The following is a 24,121-nucleotide window of genomic DNA, read 5'->3' on the forward strand; positions in this document are numbered from 1 at the left end:
ACAGTTCAATGTGCACTACTTATGGTTAAGCAAAGCTTTTATATGAATCACCACTTTCCGTTAATTTATAGTGTTTATTACTAGAAAGTGATCTGTGGGGAGACACTGCATTTTTTTCCTTCCCTCTTCCTTACTGTTCATCAGAGTCTAGAGCCAACTTTGTCATTTGCTAGCCAAATAGTGGAATGCTTACCCTCACCCATCACACACACACACACACACACACACACACACACACACACACACACACACACACAACTTCACCACTTCCTCTCTTCTCTGGAAGAGATTATGGATCTTATTTTGGATCAGCATTTTAACTTCTAAGAAGGTACCTGAACATTTTTATAAAAGATTGTAAGTGAGCTTAAAATCTAGACATTTCCCAGGCCACTCTTTCTTTCACAGACTACACTTGAGACTGGGCTTCTTCTAGGCCCTTCCATGCACCAGGCACTCTCTCCTACCAATCTTCACAAATGCTGTTCCCACTGCCAAAATACACTCCGTGCTCACATTCTCTCCTCAAACCCCTCTCAAAAACAGATAAAGAAGTATTAACAGGCCAATTCTATTCTTCTCTCAGGTCATAGTATACATGTCCCTTCCCCTGAGAGGCCTTTCCTGATCATATAGCTTCTGTTAGTCCCTCTGTTGACTGCTCCGTGACATTCTGTAGTTTGCTTACTGCACTCCAGTCACAAGTTATTGCAATTACTTTTTTTCCGTGTTTATCATTTGCTAGACTGGAGAAACCTGAGAGCAAGGAAAAATATCCCTGACACATAATTAACATTTAATATATATTTGATAATTTGATGTCGGAGAGGGCATAGTCAGTGGTCTATATAATTTATCTGTTCTAAATGATAACTTTACTTTTGAGGGAATAGTGTAGGTTCCGTTCCTATTTCAAAGCTCATACATTGAACACACCTTTTGTCTGCTTATGCATACGCTGACTTCCTCTGTAAAAGACTTAAAGTGGTTTATCATCTTTATAGCAGGCATTAGGCTGGGTGCTGGGCTGTCTCTCTGATTATATGGTTTCTTTAATGTGGACTAAAAGGGATGAGGGCCTAGCTGTTTACCTTATGTCAGTTTTTTCTTTTTTCTCTTCCTAAATTTAGCATTTCCATGATCATTATATTCCATGACCATAAGATCCATTATAAAAATATACCCTGTACTGGTACCATCCCCTCTGCTAATATACCATGCCCTCTACCAATAAAAACATACCATCACTAGGAAAGTGTTCAATAATGAGTCAATAAAGTAAAGAATTATAATTTATGCTTCATATAAATGAGGATACAAGATTGATTTTAAATGATAAATAAAATATAAAAATCATAGTCACAAAAAAACTGAAGAAATAAAACTAATAAAAGAGCATACACAAGCTATTTTGGGAAAAGTCTGAACCCAGAAATATAAGTGGAATATGGAATAAGTTTTTGCCTTGAGGAATTTGCCAAAAACACACTTTTGGTCTTAGGTTCCAAGGAATCAGAGGGTGGCCAGGGCCCCCACAGACTGGGGATTCTTCGAGTGAATCTTTGACATATTAAGCTGGAATTCCCCCAAAAATATGACTTCAGATTAAGGATCAACTAGAAGCAAATCTGTCATCCCCTACTCTGGACCAAAGGAATTGTGGAATAGGCTGCTTTGGCATTGAGCAAAGCAGGAGAAATTAAAAAGAAAGTAAAATAAGGTCTCTGAGAAATTATGGCCATAGATATGCTCACTTTGGATTTGCCCCCGGATACACAGAGCCTGCTAGGCTAGACAACTTCAGTTGAACTTAGTCTAAGGTTGTTCTCAATCAGTAATGCGTCTCAACTCTCACCACAGAAGCAAATGCAAAGTCCCTGGAGGAGGGTCCATTCATCTTAGGCCATGGGGAATCTCTATAGATACCAAGGACAATGACCAGCAAACAATCAAAGATAACCACAAGTGCAAAAAAGTACGGCAACACGAGCTGAAAAACAAGCCTCAGAAGGAGATCCCCACTGACTTAAGCTAGTGGAATGATCAAATACAGCTTACAAAACAGCTGTACTCGCTTACCATATTTAAAAGAAAAAAGACTCAGTTTTCTCACCCAGAAAATAGGGCTAATAATAGGGAAAACTGAGTCCCGGCATGGTTAATTGGCTTGCTTGAAGTCATACAGTTAGTGAAAGCTCCCACCACACAGTATTTTCTTTTGCGGTAGATTATTAAACAACAAAAAAGGAGAGCTAGGACTCTAGAGTCACATCACCCTGTTCCCTCTGTTGCATCACTTCTCTCTCCTTTCCTTCCTGCTTATTATCTTTGCAGATATTCTGGGCACCAAATATTTATTCATTTAAACATTTATAACAAATATGTAATGTCAATCCATTGTATTCATTTAAACATTTATAACAAATATGTAATGTCAATCCATTGTAATCTGTAGAAACAGGCATTTATATCAATCTGAATATAAAAGAGCAGTGCTAAATTATATATGTTCCTTTAAGCTGGCACAGTGACTGAGGTAGGAGAACAATGGCTGTGCAAATCAAAGGTGGATCTAGCTCCTCATACCAACATCTTGATTTTGGAAAACTTTATGCTACGGATCAAAGCTCTGAGACTGCCTCTGCACTGGTGCAGGGTTCTAGTAATCAGAAAATTTATTGAGAGTCACCTTTATTGGCCTGCTTTCTACACAGGAAAGAGTGTGGGAACCAAATATACAGCTGAATATCTCAGATATAAGAAAAAGAAATATTTCACATAATTCAACTTGCAGAAGCAAATGTACGGTTAAGCTTAGAACTTAAAAGCAGAACTAAAGAACCAGGACAAAAGTCAAAAAGCTTTCATTAAAAAACAAGAAACCAAAAAAAACCCCATGATAGTCTTAAGGCAGCATTCCAAGATGGTCTCATCCACATTTGTTACTTTGGCTGAGATGGCTGGACTAGCTCGGGTCTGGCTACATGGTCTCTCTAGGAAGAGACATGGTGGCTCAAGATTCTAATAAAGCAAAGGCTGCCAATTCTTAAAATCTAGCCTAGATTAGACTAGACTAGCATCACTTCTGCCACATTACGTGGAACAAAGCAATTCACAATGCCCGCCCAGATTCAAGCGGAGGAGAAACAAACTGCATCTCTTGATGGAAAGGAAGATAAATAAATAAATAAGATGCAAACAATGAAGTATATCAGAAAGAAGAGAAATGACAACGATAAATATATCTCTAGAGAATAGGAAACTCTAAAAAGGAAAAAGCAGATTTCAATGAAAAGAAAACTCAATGAATTAAAAAATAGGAAAAAATTAGAAATTTATCATTTCACCTTTTCCAAAATATTTTCAAGAAATGATGATTAGATTACGTTTTCATCTTTTTTTAAATCACATCAGAGATTTCAACCTGAAAAGAAAAAACATATATACACCCTCAAAAAATATTTATCAACTTAATAAAAAATAGTTAATTTTATTGTGCTATATATTTGAATTTTTAGAGACCTAAGCAAGTTATTAAAAAACATCCTTGCAAAATTTAACTTTCTTCTTTACCAAATGCTAGCCCTTATTGCTGAAACCTCCTTATCTTAGATTCTTGATATTTCAAGCTACTGGGAAGTAACAATATTTATTTTGCTATTAGAAATTCTCAACTACGCACGGACTTAAAGCTCAACACAAAATACGGTTAGTACTGGACACCTGTCATTCCTTGATTCCTTTCTGAAACCAAATTATTAGAAGTCCTTGCTATGATGATGGTGTATTTTGTGCACTTCTTGGAATAAATAGCGTACAGGAATCATTTAAATGCATATTCAGAGGGAAGCCATCTGTCTCCATGTGAATTTATGAATATTTTAGCTTACTCAGCTAGTCAAAAGTAAAATTTGGCACTTGAGATTATTATGTAGATTTGTGACATATATTATAAAAAAATTTGCTTCTATAAATCAATGACTGACACCTCTACTAAAGCATAGTTTCTTTCATCGTGGATTGAGTCCACTTAAACTATGTACAATATTGGATGCTTACTTTGGAAGTCATCATAATTCAACTTGAATTAGAACATGCAATGTTTTATTAAAATAGAGAAAGAATCTTGACATTGGGTTGAACTTTATAGGCTAGTGTAGTGGACACTGTAATGTGGAACTCAAATCCTTCTTCAATGAAGGACTTATTACCTCAGCTACTGGGAATACTGTGAGTAGACAGCTTTCAGCTGTCAGCCCCATTTGCAGATTGCCTCAGCCAAAGAGAGCTGTCTTGCCCAAGATACTCCTTCCCAAGGTGCCCACATCCAGCGATGCCTGATGTGCAGCATAAACTGTGGCTACTTAGGTCCAATTCAGGACAGGACTAAAGTACCATTCTAGCACCAGAACTCCTCCTGGGGTCAGTCAATGAAGACTGTCTTTGGGCCTGCACCACAGCTTGACTTCTCTACTCTGCTTCTGTCCCTTTCCTTGCACAATTATTAGTCCCAATGGCACTCTTTAGGAAATATACTGTGCTCTAAACACCTGTTTTCGCAAATCCTGTTTTCTAGGAAACTCAACCAGCAGCCATTATTTCTGATATTATTCTGAAAGTTATTTCTGATATTGTATAAACATTTTCTTCCTTAGAATATCCAGAACAATATAAAACCAATTTCATCATCCTACTGATTTAACCATTAATGAATTAAATGACATTTTGATGCATGCTCAAAATTTATAGGAGAATTATATTTTTAATATTTTTGAGAATTATACTTTGATAATTAGAAATATAGATTTGAGAATTAATAGCACATAGATGATATAAGAATGGATGATATCCCAAAGATTGAATGTGGATAGAGAAACCTAGACACCAAAGACCTGTGATCTTCCAGTGATACGAGGTAAGAATGATGATAAGGAATGAGTTAAGGAGACTTGAAAAGGGTGACAGATGAGTTAGGAAAAGAACCAGTAGTGTGGGGTTCCTTGAAGCCAAATGAAGAACGCATGTCAAAGAAGGAGTGATCAACTGAGACGAATGCTACTGAATGGGAATGAAGATGAGAACTAGAAAGAGTTCTGGATTTATCAAAATAGAGAGGACTGGGGAGGGTAGAAGAACAAGTTCAGTGAGTGAGGGTAGGGGAGTAAAGACTGACTGAACTAGGATAAAGAGTGAATGGGAGATTTGGAGGACGGAAGTGCAGACAATTTATTCTAGGAATTTCAGTGTAAAGGAAGCAGAGAAATGAAGTAATAGGTGAAGGAAGTGGAGTTAGAAAAGAAGCTTTTTTTAATTATAAAAATAACAGCATATTTGTGTACTGATGAGAATGATCCAGTAGAGAGGGAAAACGATATAGAAGAGAGAAGATAGAATTGTTGGAATTGTGTCCTTGTTCGTAAAAATGTAAAGTTACAAAGAAATCACCACATTTCAATGCCCTTATTGCTAAATGATGGTGTTTTAGAAAACTCTAAATAAATGCTTATTTGAGGGGGCAACCTCAGGAATAACATAGTGTATTCCTAGGACCCATTTCAGAAGTTGTACCTTCTCTGGAGTCACTAGAATACTGCAACAAAGACAGAGGCAAGATTACAGAGCCTTACAGCACATTCTAACATCAGGAGAGAAGGCAGTAAGATGCTTTGAGCTCAGCTGATAAGAGTAAGCCATCTTAGTTTTTATGAATCAAAACTTTGTTCATATGATAATATTCACTGTGTCCTTTAAGGTCAGCCTCCTCCCATAATCACAGGAATTGTTACCCAATAATACACAGCAGATGCTATCACTTAGAAAAGGGTTGTAGTAATGATATACGGCCAGTCAGTCACTAACAACAGGAACACTTTTTGGTTGTACTACTTTCCCTTATGCCCAACTTTCAAAGTTAAATAAAGCATCTGTATAACAGGGGGAAATGTCTTTTTGTATCTGTAAAGCTGCCTAATGAAAGTGGATTTTGGTAAAGAAAGGCCTTTAGATTCTGTTAAGTATCCTGATGTGTCTGGGTATAGAAAGATCAGCCTAGTGTTTGGAGTATGGTCTGGAGAGAGCAACATTGGGCAACCTATTAGAATGAGAAGGATTCAAGTTCCTAGAGATAATCTAGGGGACTTGTGTATATATATAATGAGGGGCAAGAGATTGGTCGGGGGAGAGAGAGTTGTCAAAGAGATAATTTTAAATTCAATAAAACAGACAGTGAAGAAATTCTTGGTGATGAGGATGTCAAAGGACTTCTAAGAACAAGACTAGGTATTATTCAATTTTATGTTTTCACTGGTCTGATATATATCCTTCTCATTCCTCCCACCAACTCCCTCCATAGCTGCAATTATTCAGAGGAGTTTGCTACACACACAACTTGTGTGAGAAGGACTTTTTTTTCTGGAAGGCTTGGGGTCAGGTGGTAAGTATGGGAAAGAGGAAAAGTCTGAGACTCTCAATAACTCATATAGCGAAAAAACAGGGAATTAACTCACAGAATTGTGAGAAAATCACATGCAAGCCCAAAGAGAACTAAATCTCCAGAAATGGAAGCTTAAAACCAGAGAAGATTGTGAAAACATAGTCTCTCCAAGTATTCACAAATATTTGGGAGAAGCTTTGGACATCTACAGAGTTTCGAATGGAGGTTGGGATAATGTTGCCTATATCTAAAGGGGAAGCAAAATTCCAGCTGACATCTGATTACATATAAATCTGGAAAAGGTAAAAAATAACGAGTGGGGTGAAGAGATCGCAGAGAATCAACACGCAAAACTTCACAGAAAAAGAAGTGTTGAATGTTAGAAATTACAATGAACTGTCTTCCTAAGAGGCAGTCTTCAGGGGAGCAAAATGAGATACAAATACAGATCAAATAGTTGAAGCAAGGTTGGCATGGCCACAGTATTCCTTTTCCTCTCAATGCCCAATACAACTCGATGCCAATCTTTTAAAATATCTTTCTTTTGCAGTCTCTCTGCAACTTTGTCTTCATACACAATTATAAAAATCAGACGACAATTTGTTACTACACACAAAAGGGTGTTATATTGCATTAGCTTAGTTAAGAGTGAATGGTAGCTCGAATAAGGGTTCAGAGAAGTGGATGGATTTTGGTTATGTTTTTAATGTGCAGCCTGCACTTACCAAAGAATTGGATAAAAACGATGAGGGATAAATATGTGAGAAGTCATGGATTACTTCTAGGTTTTCGCCTTGAGCAATTTGGTGGATAACTGGGGTATTTATCTAGATGAAAAAGATCATCAGGAGTGATAGAGGGAAGATAGGAACCCTCTAAATAGAGGATGCTTATTGGATTTCTTTTCAGTGAGGGAGAAATATGAAGGAGGCAGGTACATATACAAATCTAGAATTCAGGATTGACTATATTATAATGGCTAGTAAAGACAACTTTAAACAATTTTAAATGAAACATAAAATATGCTGTATGCTGATGAAATGATATGGCTAAAATAAGTTTTGTTTTTGTTGTTGCCTATTTCTTCATTTTTATGTTTTAGGAAATTATAGCGTGTTTGTAGAGACATTGAAGATACAAGAAACATGGATAATTTAGCAAATGGCTCTTTCTTTACTGAACTCATGGCAAACATTTTTGTATTTAAACATCAGTAGTTGTAACAAAATAGAATTTCTCTAAAACTCTAGCTTTCTCCCTTCCTTCTCATGGGCTAGCTTCCATAGACAGCTTTTGATTTGACTAGATAATGGTTAAGTAGAAACTCTATTAACTTTAACCAATTATAATGAGTGATGATCTTTCTTACTAAATTTCATTAAAAATTGATCACAGTGATATATAAGTAGTGAGTTTTATGTTAATTTATGACCTTGTCAGTGTGCCTATACATTTAAAATCTGCACTTGAACTACTTGTTATAATCATAATTATTTCTTTGTGTATTAAAAGTTTTCTAGTTCTAGATTTTATTAAAAATGTTTGAAACTTCTCTGAAGAACAGCATATTGGTAGATATAATTTACTTTCTCAAACCCCAAGGCTAAAAATAATAAGAAACCAATCATGTAGAAATTCATTTGAGTAGAGCAACATTTCTCAACCTGCAAATGAAATGAACACTTACTTGATTTCCAGAGTTGCGTTTTAAAAGATTTTGCCTCAAGATGTAAATGCTTTAATTCTTTTCCGGGCAATGTGATACTCTCCTACAATGAAGTGGTAAATGAAAACTAACTTGAACCATCCGAATGTTCTGCAGAGAGAAAGAGTGGATACCAGTGAAGAAAAGAAATTTTAAAAAACCATTCACATTACTTAACCACAAAGTGTTGGTTGTAGCAAGCATTTTAAGAGCCTGTAAGGAGGCTTGAGATTCAACAAGTAGATGGGTAACACCCATAAAACAGTGCCCAAAGAATATAGACTTTGGAGTTTAGATTGTTTCAGCGATGAATTGAAGCACAATTGAAGGAATATAATTCTGGCACAGAGAACTAGGAAATGACAGTAGCAGATGGATTACACCAGTCTGCAGCAATCAGAGATGAATTGCTCTGTTTGAATGTTGAATTTCATACTTTGGAAGGCTACTAGATTTCTGTAGCCAGAGGCTTCAAAAGATAGACTATTTGTCCAACCGCCCAGAAGGAAACACTAAGTCTGTTAGTTTCAACCATTTACTTGCATGGGCAATAATGCCCTTGGGAGAAACATGTTTAGACAAATGTCAATAATCAAGCTGCTTTACAGGTGAATGATAACAGCAACTAATTCACAAGCATCTTCCTCCTTCACCTCCTGTTCTTGCAAATATCAGGCCAGTAGGGAATCAGTGACTTTAATTATCCCTTTATTCCAATTTTTAACTTGACCCTAAATTGTGGTCTACTAGACTACAGCCAAACTGGCACATTTGAATGACGTGCAAGTTTGGTTTGTTGTGGCTCATGTAGATAGCTCTACCAGGTACAGAAACTGGCACTTTCCTACCAGAGACTGGTGTAATTTGCCCTCCAAAAAAACAAAAAACAGGGGCCTGCCTGGTAACATGGCACTTGAGTTCGCACTCTGCTTTGGCAGCCTAGGGTTCTCCTGTTCGGATCCCGGGTATGGACCTACACACTGCTTATCAAGACATGCTGTGGCAGGTGTCCCACATATAAAGTGGAGGAAGAGGGGCACAGATGTTACCTCTGGGCCAGTCTTCCTCAGCAAAAAGAGGAGGATTGGCAGTGGATGTTAGCCCAGGGCTAATCTTCCTCACAAAAAAAAAAAAAAAAAAAACACTAAGAAATTTCTGTGAATATAGACAAATGGGAGCATGAAGACCACTAGTACATTATACTGAGTTCAGCACATTGGTATTGGAGGGAAGGAGAATGTGCAGTAACCTCTGACAAAGTTCAAGACAAGGAATGTTAAAAGTACAATTTCATTAAGTATAAACAGTTAAAGTTGTGTTCCTCACTCAATAGAAATTGGCTTTGTCTAAACAAAATTTTAGAGGCACAAAAGATTTAAGTTAAACTAAGCAGCTAATGGCTATTCAATTATTTCTTTTGCACTAAGTGAATTAAAGACAGTACCCTTCAAGTAAATTTAAAAAGGTCTTTTTTTCTTTAATAAGAATAATTTAGTTCTGAAGACTTGTGTTTTATTTAGCTAAACAAGAACAAAGAGAGCATCTGAAAATCCTCTGGACAGTTTTGAGCAAATTAATAATGTTCTTTTTTCAGCTTTCTCTGTCCTTCTTAATTCTGCTAGACTACATCCTGGTACCTAAATCCTGGGCCTCCAAGTTACTTGAGTCCAGAGGACAACATGGTGTATGTGAATGGTATCCTTGAATTTGTGTAATACACCAGTTACCAGCTGTATGTGACAGCCATATGTACATTTTTCAGAAGGCAAAGTTTTGATTTTGGCTCTATGCTGAATTTGATAATCTTTATACAACATGGGAAGTATTGCTTAGCCTCAGAAAATTAACGGATCACCACAGGTTGTGGGAATTAATTTTGGATTCATACCATCAAGTTTTTGTGACTTTCGGCATATTACCTGAATTTTTGAAGTTTTATTTCAACTAAGTATATATTGATACAGTCTTTATTTCTGTTTTACTTAGTCTGGAGACTAAATGCCTAAGGTGGAAGATTAATACCAAATATTGGATTTTTTTCCATGCTCTGCTTGGTCATTGTTCACTCATCAATAAGTTTGTGGAATATACTTAGTTGCAAATAATAGGAGTCTTTTACAAACTTTGAGAGTATATGATTTAAGGGCTAGGATTTTATAAAGTAAAACTGATATATCAAGAGAAATGGTTCAGTTTCTTACTTGTACCTGCATGTGATTATCACTTTGGTTGAGTCAGGTACATTGTTGGTGGGACATGTGTGCTAATACGCACCAAGCAACGCATCTTAAGGCAAGAGATACTCAAGTTCTTCAGAACACGTAACATCTCAGTGACTAGAATCTACACACCGTAAAGAGTATGATTAAAACGGTGACCGCCAACTTGTCAGAGACTTCCCACTGACTGAATAGAAGCCACCACTCTATTAGAGTTTTGCGATTAAACTGAGGCAAAAATTAAAAGGAATTTTGTCAAATATGAAAGGATCAGCATCAAACCTTGCAGAACAGGTATCTAATGCCCACAGCTTGGAGCAAAATCTAGACAGTACTGTGGTGGTGTCATTCTTAGGACATGCAGATACCAATATCTTTGATAGCACATAAGATGGTACTGGGTGGAAATATAACTTTTAAGTTGAAAAATGCTTCAGAAGAGTTTGATTCTGAATGTGAAGTTTTAGAAAAGTACTGACTACACCTCAATATTTCACTTTTTTGTTTCTTTATATGTATATACAAGAGGCTTAAACGATAAAAATCTATATTTAAGTTCATTTAAAAGAAATCATCAATAAATAAAAACTTCAAGTAACAAAGAAGGCATTGCATCATATTTTATTGGTAGTGTTCTCTTTTTTAGTGGAACATAAAATAATGGTGATTCTTAATAATTGATGGCACTTTAGATTATGTGAAATACAGTATTAAACATTTAATGAACGACAAATACATAACATCTTCTGAAAGGTCTGCAAGTAAATCAGTAAATGCTAAGCAATAGCTACCATACACCTTCATTTTCTCTTTCGGAAGAACCTTGAAACAAGAAACACACACACACAAATATCATAATTGAGGGTTGAGGACAAGTTACTTCTGGTTTACCAAACAATTACTTTCATATTGACATGTTAATATATAAACAAAAGTGGCAAAGACTAGTTCTTATTTCAATGTATTCATGTTGAAACACAAAACTCTTGACACATCTTTTCTCTAATTATTATTAGACTTTGATATGAAGAAATTTCACATGCTTATAGAAAAATAGGAACACACAACTTAGGATTCCAGCCAATATTTATTTTATCGAAGCTGTTTAGCACCTGTGTATTTTCTTAGTCTTTCTACTCTTTGGCTCCTTCCTGCTGTCTACTTTTTGGTCATTTATTGCTTCTCAGCATCACCAGTGCATGGACAGGAAATAAGAAATGGAAAGTAAAATCTGTCCCTTTGGTAATTTAACAGTTCTGTTAAAGGGATTAATAAGAAAGGATGAGAGTAATGTCCAAAATGAACTTATATGATTATCAGTGAATCCAATTATTCATAACATATTCCCCACACAGATATTTGAGAGGGGTGTGTGTGTGTTTGTTTTCCTATGGATGCAATTTTAGGGAAAAGCTTTAAGATATACAAACACATGTTCAAGTTTATAAGGATAAAATAATACATATCCCCTTGGTGTTTCATGCTGATAAGATCAATAAATAAGATAAATTTTAATCATCAATTTCAGAGCTGTCTGTATCTAGTTATTTATCAGTTAAGATAATCACAATATTTTAAGCATTGATCTAATCTGAATCGGTCAGCTATAGTTCTGTCTCCAAAAAGTATCTCTATAGTATTCCTACAGTGCTCTGAAGATCCTATAGTTGCCATTTTTATTAGTTGATCAGAATAGGACTATGATGTTTGAGAAGGAACTGCCAGTAACTTAGAACTTTACTGGAACCAAAGCCCAAAAGAAGATAGGAAAACTCTAAAGGTATGTTTAGAAAATTACCTTTAAAACTACTATAGTATTGTGTGAAGAAAACAATGCTCCACAAGTCCATCTTTATTAAGAATTAAAAATAGTGATAAACATAAAAAACCCCTTTTCTGAACTTAGACTTATTTCATAAAAAAATAGCTTATCTGTATTTTCGTGTGATGTTATGCTACAGCAATTATGTTAATATAATTTTCATTAATTCATTTCAATGCAACAAACATCTACAGAAAACACCTATATTTGCAGTCTTGCTCCATCATGAAAGGCAAAGTATACAATATTTAAGATGTCTCTAAATCAGACTATTTTCTATTCAAAGTAATTTCTAGAAAAATTTGCTCCCTATAAGTTATCATGTCTTCTACATCTTTGTAAACAAGCATTTCTTCAATGGACAACAATTTGTAGTTATTCAGGCTGAATGTTGACTTGTTCTGCACAGCATTTAACATCTTCAGGGATGTTGTAAATGAATCACTCAAAGATGAACAAACTGGGAAAATACGAGCATTCCACAAACTCAAACATGTCTTGTTTCCAGAGAACAGCTCCTCTGTAATTTTCAGATTCCAAATATCTAAGCACGACAGGAAACAGACTCCAAAGAATTGAAGTAACTTTATATCTGACAATGTTTTAACATTCTTTTTCAAGTTGTCTTGCACTCCAAATGCCATAGTTGAATACTTTAAGTGTCCATTCATCTTCAAGCTTAAGGAACACACAAAAGAATATGCAGGCAGGACAGCTGTTGTTACGATATGAGAACCACTAATGATGCAGTTTTCCCCAACTGAAACATCCGGCCCCAATCTGGAGTACTCCACAACTGAGCCAGGGGCCACAGAACATCTTGAATCCAGTATACTCTGAATGATACAGGACGTGTTGCCAGAGCATTCTGGTACTGCTGGAAAGATGCTAAAGGCTAAGGACTGTAAGCCAAGCTCTGACTTCAAACTGCTATCTGAAGTAAAATGAAACAAATATTCTTCAGTTGTTCCAATGTGATAAAATTTGGAGTTATTAAGAACAACAACATTTAGTGATGTTCCCTTAAGAAGATGAAATATTCTCTGCCTCACGTCTACCAACTCGGACTCTTCTTTAGTGACATTTGATGTGTTTCTGGTATACTCCACAGTTGCTCCAGGTCCCAAAGCCTGCAGAAAGTCTCCATAGGCATCTATTTCACAGCTCAGTGTGCCTATCTTTTCATAAAAAGCAAGTAACTTTTTCGCTGATTTATGATCCATATAAAATAGGCTGTCTGTGTAGACATACTCAGGGTCTACTTTAAGAGAGGGAATATCGTCCCTCACAAAAGCCTGTTGAGAAAAATTTCCACGTCTACACACAGCACCAAATTGATGCATCTTTTCTATGCTGGGCTTATGAAGGAAACAATGGCAACATCTGTATTCAAGGTCTCCATATTCTAAATAATTACAAGGTTCTAAAACAAAAACTCCATGTGTAGTACCTATAGTCAAACTAGAAGGATGAGCTAAAGCGGTAAAGCCAGGTTTGTCAAACCTAATAAACTCAGATTCTCCAACACTATAAAGTTCAATATCATCTGCACAGGTAACCAGAATCCCAGGATTCATATGTGAAGGGAAATCAATGTACATGGCGAGCTTTAATTCTAACATCTGATAAATGGGGTTACCAAAAGGTAAGGCAGTGAAAATTTTCCCCAGAGCACTTGCATTTGGAAGGCGTTGACTGTAGCCACCTATGAAATTAAACAAAATAACTGTTTTGAAATGCTTGTAAGATTGTTTACAAGATTTAAAAACCCAGGGGCATCAGTTATAACTCAAAATGTCTCTAAAGCTATTTAATATATACAATGCATTACTATAACTCAGGAAAAAATAATAAATTCCAGAGTACAAATTCAAAGAGCAATTCTCCTGTAGCCATTTCATATAACGCAGTTTTAAAGATTCTCGCTTAGAAAAGAATTCTAACATACCTTAGAGCCTGTGAATTGTTTTGAATCAACTGCATAACTAGTAAAAAGGACCATGGGCTAAACATGATCTCATATCTACATTTTACACAATAAATGTCAACCATGTTATTGGATGCAGTTTTCCTCTACTAAGAATCCACTTCCCAGGGGAAAGAAAATTCATAAATAACTAACATACCAATTCCAAAATTATCTATTAAACAGTAATTTCCAGATGTAGTGTCTTTCCTCAAATTATTACACACACTTAAAGGAAGTAAAGATATTTTATTTAAAAGTATTTTAAAATTTATACTTTTTAAAAATTTAAACAGGCTTTTTCTAGGATGAGCCTTATGACTTAATTCCTTGAAAAGTGTGTTCTCTTAAATACATTAAATAGCTTACATCATTTTTATGTTAACTAATTATAGTGAGAGGCAGCATAGAAAGAGTCAGACAAAAATGGGTTCAAACTCTGGTTCACCACTTTTTAGTTGTTTATCTTTGGATTTACTCCAAATCAACAAATGTGGAATAATACTTTGCTTTATCATGTTTTATGAGATCAACTATATATGTAAAGCACTAGGCACATAGTATATTGTTCAACAGATGAAAGCTAATAGTTATTTTCTACTTCTTCCTTTTCCAAAGACTAGCCAATAGTAAAGGTTAGCATTATGAGAACTACCTGTTTCTAACTACATTTTTTTCTGGTGTCTAATTTAAATTTATTGAATTGGTAATACTATGACTACTTGTTCTGGAATAAAACTATAAATTAGAATTTTTTACTCTTTTAGTTAGTCTTAAAATCAGAACCTGGATGCTTTACTTGATATCATCTTTACAAAGAATCATTGTTCTGTATGTGAATCATAAGAAATGGAAGGTGCTTTGGAAGCCACGTAGATGAGTGGTTCTAAAATAACCTGTCCTGGGCTGGTACCAGTCCACGACAATGTTTTCACCAGCCGCCAGTACACAAAGAAAAATAACAGAGGTTTTTATACAACTGAAATTTTCATTCACCTAAATTTATCCAATTTAAAAAACTATCCTTCATTCTGAGATTCTTTCTTACTTTTCTGCTTTAAAATGTCCTCTTTTCTTTGGGTGATTTTTCCTCTTACACATTTTCTTGTCAACTCTATGTTTTGTCACCACCTTTTTTTTGTTTTTAAACTCTTTTAAGGATTACAGACTTTGGCCACCAATAATCAGATAAAAATGCATGATAGAAGGTTTTTGCAAAAGTCTGGTAATTATAGCGCTAACCCAGCCTCTCCTCTACAGTAAGACTCCCTTCTAAAGCACTACCAAGAAATGTTCATATTTTGATGAGCTCTGTCTTAGCAAAATAATTTTCTATATACATACTAAAAACAATATCCATGAAAAGTTGATGATGTATGTGATCTACAACTTTAAGGATAAATTTTGTGAAAAACATTATGCTGCTTACAACTAAAATTATCCAGAAAAGCATGAAATATTTGTTTTCAAAGCAGAATAAGTTCAAAGACCAATAAATAAATAAATAAAAGACAGGGGAAAGTATTTGCAAGGAAGAAAAAAGTTCCTAAGATATTAAAGGTAAAATACTGAAAAAAAAATGTAAATTAGTAAAGTATAACTTTACCAGAGTGAATTAACAGGATGGTAAAAGAATTCCATTTATCTCCATACAGCTTTTCCAAACATCGAAGGGCACAAAGTGTCGATCCTCCATTTCCTTAAAAATGAAGATAAAAAACAAAATTTATTTCATAGAAATCTATTAAAACTTTGTAATTACGGTAAATTCAGGTCACAACTTTGAGGATACGGCTTTTGGTTACAATTAACTAGGCAGAGAGCAAAGGCATGGAAAAAGAATTAAACTAAATACACATTTCAGAGCAATTAAATAAATAAAAAAAAACTAGTAATGAAACCCAGAAATCAGCCCTTGGTAATAAATGATCGGCTAATCATCTTCTGAAACAGTACTAAAAAAAAAAGAAGAAATGATAAATTAGGCAATCTGCAACACTAGAAGACTATAAAAATGCACATTCACTTGAGTTAGAAATTGCAAAAGCCATTTAAATATTTCTCCCATGACATAATCAAATACGCAAATTAGATTTCCTTTCTAATAAGTTTTCAAAACCTAGTTTCCTAAAAAACTTCTTCAATGTAACTACCACTTACCAGTTACTGTGGGCAAGTTATTTAACTTTCTGTGTCTCAAATTCTCTTCTATATATTAAGAATAATTAACATATTGACTACATAGTTATAAGGATTAAAACAACGTTAGCTAATTATAACAATGCCAGTGTCATATACATATATATACACCCTATCTCTGGGATCAAGGGGTTTCAGGTTTAAGCATCACATGGAAAACGGCCTCCAGAAAAGGAACATGTATTTTTATTTGTAATGGAAGGTCAAAAGGCAAAGTTGCCCTAAACTAAAATTTTAAAGTAAATATCTATGATACTTAAGCCATTAGACTGCGGTCTTTCGAATTCTGCATTGTGGTCCCAAGAGGCCAAGTATATGTTTTGTCTTGATTTGTATTCTTCATGTAAATTTCTCAAGAAACTGCGGTGTGAGAAGGGATCTTAGGAGCCCTACTGATAAGGTCCAAAGGAATACTCACCATCTGAGTAAATTTTATTAAAACTAATAAAATTCTCTTATAAATAACATAATATTCTTCATGGTAAGTCACAATGTGTAAGAACAGTTGCTATCCCTTTTATCTTTCTGAAAAAATAGTGAATTTATATTAAAATTTTAAAGTCTGTAATGATTACGGGTGGAAAGATGCACAGCTTATAAACTGTAAACCAAAGGAAAGCTTTTCTTCGATGATTATTCTGCCCAAAACCGATGGTATAAATCTAAACATAAATGCATACCAATTTTGGCTCCAGGAGGATCAACAAAAACATGATATTGAACTCCAAGAGGTAACTCCTTTTTTTTCAGCTTTTCTGACAGCTGTTGCTTATAGGCAAGTTCCTGTTTTTCATCAGCTGCTGTTATTGCAACAATGTCCCAGAATTCTCCAGCTGCCACAGGTTTGCCTATGTGGGAAAAGCAAAGAAATGATAAGTATCATTATAATTCTCTAGCTGTTACAGGTTTACTTATTTGGAAAGAAGAAAAAAAAGAGGCAATATTACCACCTTCTTAAATGTATCTTCTGTTTTTGAAAATTAGAGAATGAATAGTGGCCAGCTGTATGATTCAAAAGTTCTAATGAGGATTGTTCACAAATTCTATTTTTTTTTTTAAGATTTCTTGCTTCTTTTATGGTCTACCATCCCATTTATTTATACATTCTGAAAGATATCATGTTCCTTCATTAAGAGAAGTACTTTCGACTGGCTAGAGATTATTACTTCAATTCTTAAATAAGGAGACCAAGGAATAAATGAACCTTCAGCTCTGAAAATCAATTTTCATATATCAGGACCACTTAGTGTTTCTCGGCTAAGAAAGACTCAAATCAAGGATCCATTCCTACAATGTTGCTGTTTATAAATGTGGGTACTTTATTTTTTATTACGTTAAGATGAGCCCTGCAAGTTTACAGAGTATTGGAGTACGGTATAAAATTCTGGATAACAGAAAAGTTCCCAACTCCCTGATGAAGTCATAAAAAGACAAGCTGAACTTTCGGCAGACAGTTGGAAGCTCTTCTTTACTGATACACAAGATGCGTAAGGGTTTTTATTGGTTAACAAACAGGACTTGTCATCTGGAATTTAAGTCCTAAACATTTCTCTGTCATTCATGTATTATTTTCTGTACTTTTAAAGCAGTAACTTCATAAAAAATCTAACATTTTATTAGACAATTGTATAGAGAATGACAAGTGGCATGGCCTTTTTTTTTTAAAAAAAAAAAAACATTTTGATAAAAACTTCCCCCTTTTAATTTTTAATCCCTGACTCTTCCATGGTTTGTTTTGTTTTTTACTCAGTAAGCGTTCACATTATGGAACAAACCAGCGAAGCAGGCTGGGGGTGGAAGAGGGCTAAAATCAGATTTGTAAGGTGAAAACACTATGCTTTAGATCTTTTAGACTTATTTAAAACAGCTTTTGTTAATAAGCTCGCCAAATGCATAACTACGTTTATAGCTTCATTGGTCAAGTTAATTTTTTCTTCTTCCTTATTTTACTGTGAGAGAGAGATATATATATATATGTTACTAGGAATAAGGTTAAAGAAAAGTAACGAGCATAATGTAAAGAGAGGACAGTGAGAGAGAATAAAAAATTCAGGAGGAATTATTAGCTATGCCTGGGCCAGCGCCCCAGGTCCGCAGGTGAGACACAGACAGGAAGCGAGAGTCCAGCCAGTTTCCCAGCGCATAAAGCGCCCTCCTGGCCGGCGGCCGGAGAGCTGGGGCTCCTCATTCTGTACCTCTCAGCTCTGAAAACCTCTGCAGCCTTCGCTGCGTGGCCTCTCGCAGAGCTACGCCAGGAGCGACACTTGCAGCAGCCATAACTCCACCTTTCCCGGGGCCTGCTGCGGCCTTCCAGGTATCCCGCCGCCCGGCACAGCACGCGTGCGCCCTGGAATGTAACCCGTCCCTCCTTCCGGGTTCGCCTCTGACCCGCCCCCTGCGTGCGTCACGCACGTAGCCACGCCCCCGAAGCTCTTGGGGCTGCCCAGGGAAAGCCTTGGTCGGGTGAGCCCAGAGTTTTGCTCCGTTTCTCTAGCAACGGTCTCCAGAGCAGATGGCTACCTAGCGATTTGTCAGACTGTGCGGGGACTGGGCCGCTTGTTCCCAACTCATAAGGCCTTGCAGCCCGGTTGACCCGGTGAGTGGTTCAGGGTGGGCGACGAAATTGCTAGAACTGACCCGCCGAGAAGACGGAACTACAGCCTGCTTTCAGCTTTCTCTCTCCGGAAGGCGATTTGTCCTTTCGCGCTCTTGGTTGGTTTCATCCGGGAGCGGTTCCCAAGGACCTCTTGACGATTAACCTCTCCCCGGGCGTCGTCTTTTGATGCCCTGTGCCCGACCCGGATCCAGATACACAGTCTGAACATTTAAAATCTCTGCCCTCTTCAAGAACCTTCTGTTTGTGGCCTCTTTGCCCTTTCAGTTCCTAGAGAATGAGTCCCTCCACCCCTCTCGGTTTTGAGCTCACTTATAGTCTTTTGGAAGTTGTATAAAAGTCAGTCTGCAACCAGGCCCTTAACATTGTGTGATGTTTTAGTTGCTTCTCTGGCGTCCTTTTGTATATACAGATTAATCTAGAACTTTCAGTAACATTCCCAGGAATAAGTCAGCTTTATTAGATGAGTTTTTGGTAGGTATCTATGGGTATTTCTTTTGTAACGCACCAAGTTTATAGTGAGTTTTACAGATTAGTCTGTTAATCTTTATACATAAAAAAGCTATGAATCAGAATAGTGACTTTGTCAAAGTCTCACAATTGGGATGTAGTAGAGAAGATTTAAGCAAGATATTTCAACCCCAAACCCAGAAATCATTCTGGCACACCATACAGTTTGAGTTATTTGGGAAGTCTGTCTTCATTGAGGTCTTCATCAGGAACATAGGCATTTAAGACCCTACAAGCTCTTGCCATGAACTTAACTTGAAATGTTTTTCTTCTAAAGATTTGACATAGTTATCTTATTCTGTACTTACAGAGGAAACATTTGAGTAAAAAGAGAGATTGCTGTTTCATAGTTGTCACTTAAAAGTTTTTTTTGTTCATAAAAACAAAACATTCTCATTAAGAACATTTAGAAAATACAGAAGAGTTAAGTGAGGTGAGGGTGAGCAAAAGGGAGAGTAGCAAGAGAGAGGATCAGAGAGTTGACAAAGGCCCAAAGAAAGGATTTTGTTTTTATCGAGGGAAGCGAAGCCATTGCAGGGTTTTGATGTGACTTGCCCTATGTTTAAAAGGATCACTTAGAAATGTGAAGACAGACTGTAGTCGAGGCTGGGGCAAGGATAGAAGAAGCAGGGAGACTTGTTTGGAGGGTACTGCAGTAATGAGGTGAGAGCTGATGAAGGCTTGGCCAGGATGCTTACAGTGAGGATGATGTCAAGTTGATTAGATTCTGGATGTAGTTTTGAAGGCACAGTCAATATGATTTGCTAATGGAATGGCTGTGGAATGTGAGGGAAAGAGGAATCAAGGATGACTGCCTGAAGGATAGAGTGGTCATCAATTGAGATGGAAAAGGCTCTAGATGGGGAATGTTGGTGGGGTAGTAGGGAGAGTCCAGAATTTGGTTTTGGACGTGTAGGATAAACATGTATATGTATGCAGTGTTGTAATGGAAATTTGTGTGTGATGTGTCTGTGTGCATTATACCTAGGAGTCTGGAGTTCATGAGCGAGGTCTGGGCTAGAGAGAGAATTTTGGGAGCTGTCAGCATACAGATGGAGTTAATTTTAAACTTTGGAACTAGGTGAGGTCTCAAGGGAAGAAAGGTCAATAGAGTCTATAAGCTGAGGGATTGTACATACTAATGAGGTAAAGTAAATAATGACAAAGTAATCAAATAAGAAAATTGTAGATGGTGATAAGAACTGTGAGGGCACTAAAACAGGGTGATGTGATAGACTCTATCACACAGAGCATTGAATATATCATTTCTTGGACCTGGGAAGTATGGCCATAGAGATAGATATTATTTTTTCCTGATATGATTACATTACTCACATAAAATGTACTAGAAGTAAATATATCACATTGTCAGCTATAGTTTTTGTTCTTCCCTCTTTTCTGTTTTTTCTCAAATTTTCACTGTTACTAATTTTAAGTAAAAAATGAAAAAAATGTATACTATGTGAGTGGGAGTAAATTTCCTTGGCTTTTGATTGTAGGGGGTGAAAAAGCATTGGGATTTTCTTTACGTTTATGTTTAATATAATCAAACTGTGATATGGTCGTTTAAACAGTCGTAAGCTAAAGTAACCAGAATAAAACATGCCAATACAGCTAAGTGGTAAACCCATCAATTCTGTACAAGTAAAGCACAATGGAAATGATGTGTATAATTTTGGATTCCACGTTTTAAAAGGGACATCATACAAATTGAACTATAGTAAGTTGAAAAGTGATATTCTGTGGAGGCATATGGGCTTTTTTTCTAGGGCGGGAGAGTAGAAAGTACCTGAAGAAATGTCGTAAAGAAGAGTGAGGTAGATTTTTTTAATAGAACTTTCTTGCGGTATACTTTATCTACCATTAACTTCACCTGTCATAAGCAAACAATTTAATGATTTTTAGTAAATTTACTAAGTCATGCAGTCATCATCATAGTCCAGGTTTATAACATTTCCATCACCCCAGTAAGATGCCTTGTGCCTGTTTACAGTTAATGCCAATTAAGTTGTTTCTGTTACCATAGGCATAACTATGACTGTTGTGTGGAAGTTATAGAGAAGCACATTAAAATTTTTTTCCTTTAAATTCAATTTTTTTCCCCTTCTTCATAAGAAGAAGCTGAAGCCAAATAAAGAGGATCCTGGATTATGGACCATGGAGTTCGTGGTGTGTGGCTTGGCCAGCTCATGCTAGGGCTCTGATCTTTTCCATTCCTTGTGCTTCCTCTCTCTGTTTAACCACTGTTCCTCCTCCTACTCTTGCTGAAAAGCAGTGTAAAGCAAAAATCTTTCTACTGTTTCCTTTATTTCAATTTATTTACTCAGCTAGCCTGTTCTCAACTTATTTCGTCACTATTTTTTTCCCATTGTGTCCTGTTGAAGGAACCCTCACCCTGAACTTCTGTTTTCCTTTCTCCTTTAGTTATTTTTTTAAAAGACTCTGTTTTTTAGAGCAGTTTAAGGTTCACAGCAAAATTGAGAAGAAAGTACAGAGATTTCCAATATACCCCCATATATACCAACACATGCATAGCTTTCTCTGTTGTCAGAATTCCTCCACCAGAGAGGTACATTTGTTACAACTGATGAACCTAAATTGACATATCATAATCACCCAAAGTCCAGGTTTACCTTAGAGTTCACTCCTGGTGTTGTATAGTCTATGGGTTTGGACAAAGTATAATGACATGTATACATTGTTATAGTGGCCCTAAAAATTCTGCCTATTTATCTTCCCTCACCTCACACCCTGCAACCACTGATCTTTTTAGTATCTCCATAGTTTTGCTTTTGCCAGAATGTCATATAGCTGGAGTCATTCAGTATGTAGCCTTTTCAGATTGATTTCTTTCACTTGGTAATATGCATTTAAGGTTATACCATGTCTTTTCATGGCTTGCTAACTAATTTATTTTTAGTGCTGAGTAATATTCCATTGTCTAGTTGTATCACAGTGTATTCATTCACCTAGTGAAGGACATCTTGGTTTCTCCCAAGTTTTGGGGATTGTGAATAAAGCTGCTATAAACATCCATGTGTTGGCTTTTGTGTGGAAATAAGTATTCAGCACCTTTGGGTAAATACCAAGGAGGGCAATTACTGGATCTTATGGTAAAAGATGTTTAGTTTTATAAGAAATTTCCAAACTGTCTTCCAAAGTGGCTGTACCATTTTGCATTCCTACCAGCAATAAATGAGAGTTCCTGTTGCTCCACATGCTCACCAGCAGTTGGTGTTGTCAGTGTTCAAGATTTTGGCCATTCAAATAGCTGTGTAATGTCATCTTGTTGTTTTAATTTGCATTTCCCTGATGACATATAATGAGGAGCAACTTTCATATGCTTATTTGACATTTGTATATCTTTGGTGAAGTGTCTTAAAGTTTTTGATCCATTTTTTTTAATCTGGTGGTTCATTTTCTTGTTGAGTTTTGAGTTCTTTGTGTATTTTAATAAGTCTTTTATCAAATCTCTTTTGAGAATAGTTTCTCCTTGTCTGTGATTTTTCTTCTCATTCATTTGACATTGCCTTTTGCAGAGCATGTGTCTTTAATTTTAATGAGGTCCAGGTTATAAAATATTTCCTTCTTGGATTATGCTTTTGAAAAGCATAATCTAGAAGTCATCATCATACCTAAGGTCATCTAGGTTTTCTCCTAGGTTATATTCTAGGAGTTTTATAGTTTTGTGTTTTATATTTAGGTCATAGATCTATTTGAATTCTTCTGATGGCGTAAAGTCCATATCTAGACTGATTTTTTTACATGTGGATGTCCAGTTGTTCAGCACCATTTGTTGAAAGTATATCTTTGCTCCATTGTCAAAGATCAGTTAACTATACTCATGTCTGTCTATTTCTTGGTTCTCTATTCTGTTCCATTGTTCTATCTTTCCATTCTTTCGATAATACTGCACTGTCTTGACTACGATAGCTTTATACTAAGTATTGAAGTTGGGTAGTGGGTCATTCCTCCAACTTTGTTCTTTTCCTTCAATATTTAATTAGATATTGAGGATTTTTTGCCTCTGCATGTAAACTTTAAAATCTGTCGATATCAATAAAATAATTTGCTGAGATTTTGATTGGAACTGCATTGAATCTATAGATCAAGTTGGGAAGAACTGATATCTTGACAATATTGAACCTTCTTATCGGTGAACATTAAGTCTCTCTCCATTTATTTAGTTCTTTGATTTTGCTCATTAGTGTTTTGTTGTTTTCCTCCTGTAGATCTTGTACATAGTTGTTACATTTACACCTAAATATTTCATTTTTGGAAGTGCTAATGTAAATAGTATTGTATTTTTAACTTGTTCGTTATTGGTATATAGGAAAGTGTTTGCCTTTTATGTAGTAACCTTGTATGTGCAACCTTGCTATGATCGCTTAGTAGTTTGAGAAGTTTTTTTGTCAATTCTTTTGGATTTTCTACATAGATAATCATGTCATCTATGATTAAAGATGGTTTTATTTCTTCTTTCACAATCTGTACATTTTTATTTCCATTTCTTGTCTTATGGTGTTAGCTAGGACTTCCAGTACAATATTGAAAAGCAGTGGTGAGATGGGACCTCCTTGTCTTGGATGTCATCTTAGTGGGAAACCTTCTAGTTTCTTACCATTAGGTATGTTGTTAGCTGTAGATTTTTGT

General features: G+C 35.9%; 2 protein-coding genes across 3 annotated transcripts in view; one reads left to right on the forward strand and one right to left on the reverse strand.

The window, feature by feature from the left end:
• Positions 1-12,448: 12,448 nt before the first annotated feature.
• On the reverse strand, positions 12,449-18,711 carry FPGT (fucose-1-phosphate guanylyltransferase). Of its 2 annotated transcripts, none has more exon segments than NM_001204808.2 (4): positions 12,449-13,884; positions 15,752-15,844; positions 17,025-17,192; positions 18,540-18,621. In NM_001204808.2, coding segments are annotated over 4 exon segments (1,779 nt in total).
• A 43-nt stretch (positions 18,712-18,754) lies between these two features.
• The window catches only part of LRRIQ3 (leucine rich repeats and IQ motif containing 3), a 205,454-nt gene continuing 200,087 nt past the window's right edge, over positions 18,755-24,121 (forward strand). The window contains exon 1 of the mRNA XM_001497830.6: positions 18,755-18,940. The gene's annotated coding sequence lies outside the window, so the exon portion shown is untranslated. The remainder of the gene's footprint in view (positions 18,941-24,121) is intronic.

Source organism: Equus caballus, chromosome 5, assembly GCF_041296265.1.
Source record: "Equus caballus isolate H_3958 breed thoroughbred chromosome 5, TB-T2T, whole genome shotgun sequence".
Lineage (NCBI taxonomy): Eukaryota > Metazoa > Chordata > Mammalia > Perissodactyla > Equidae > Equus > Equus caballus.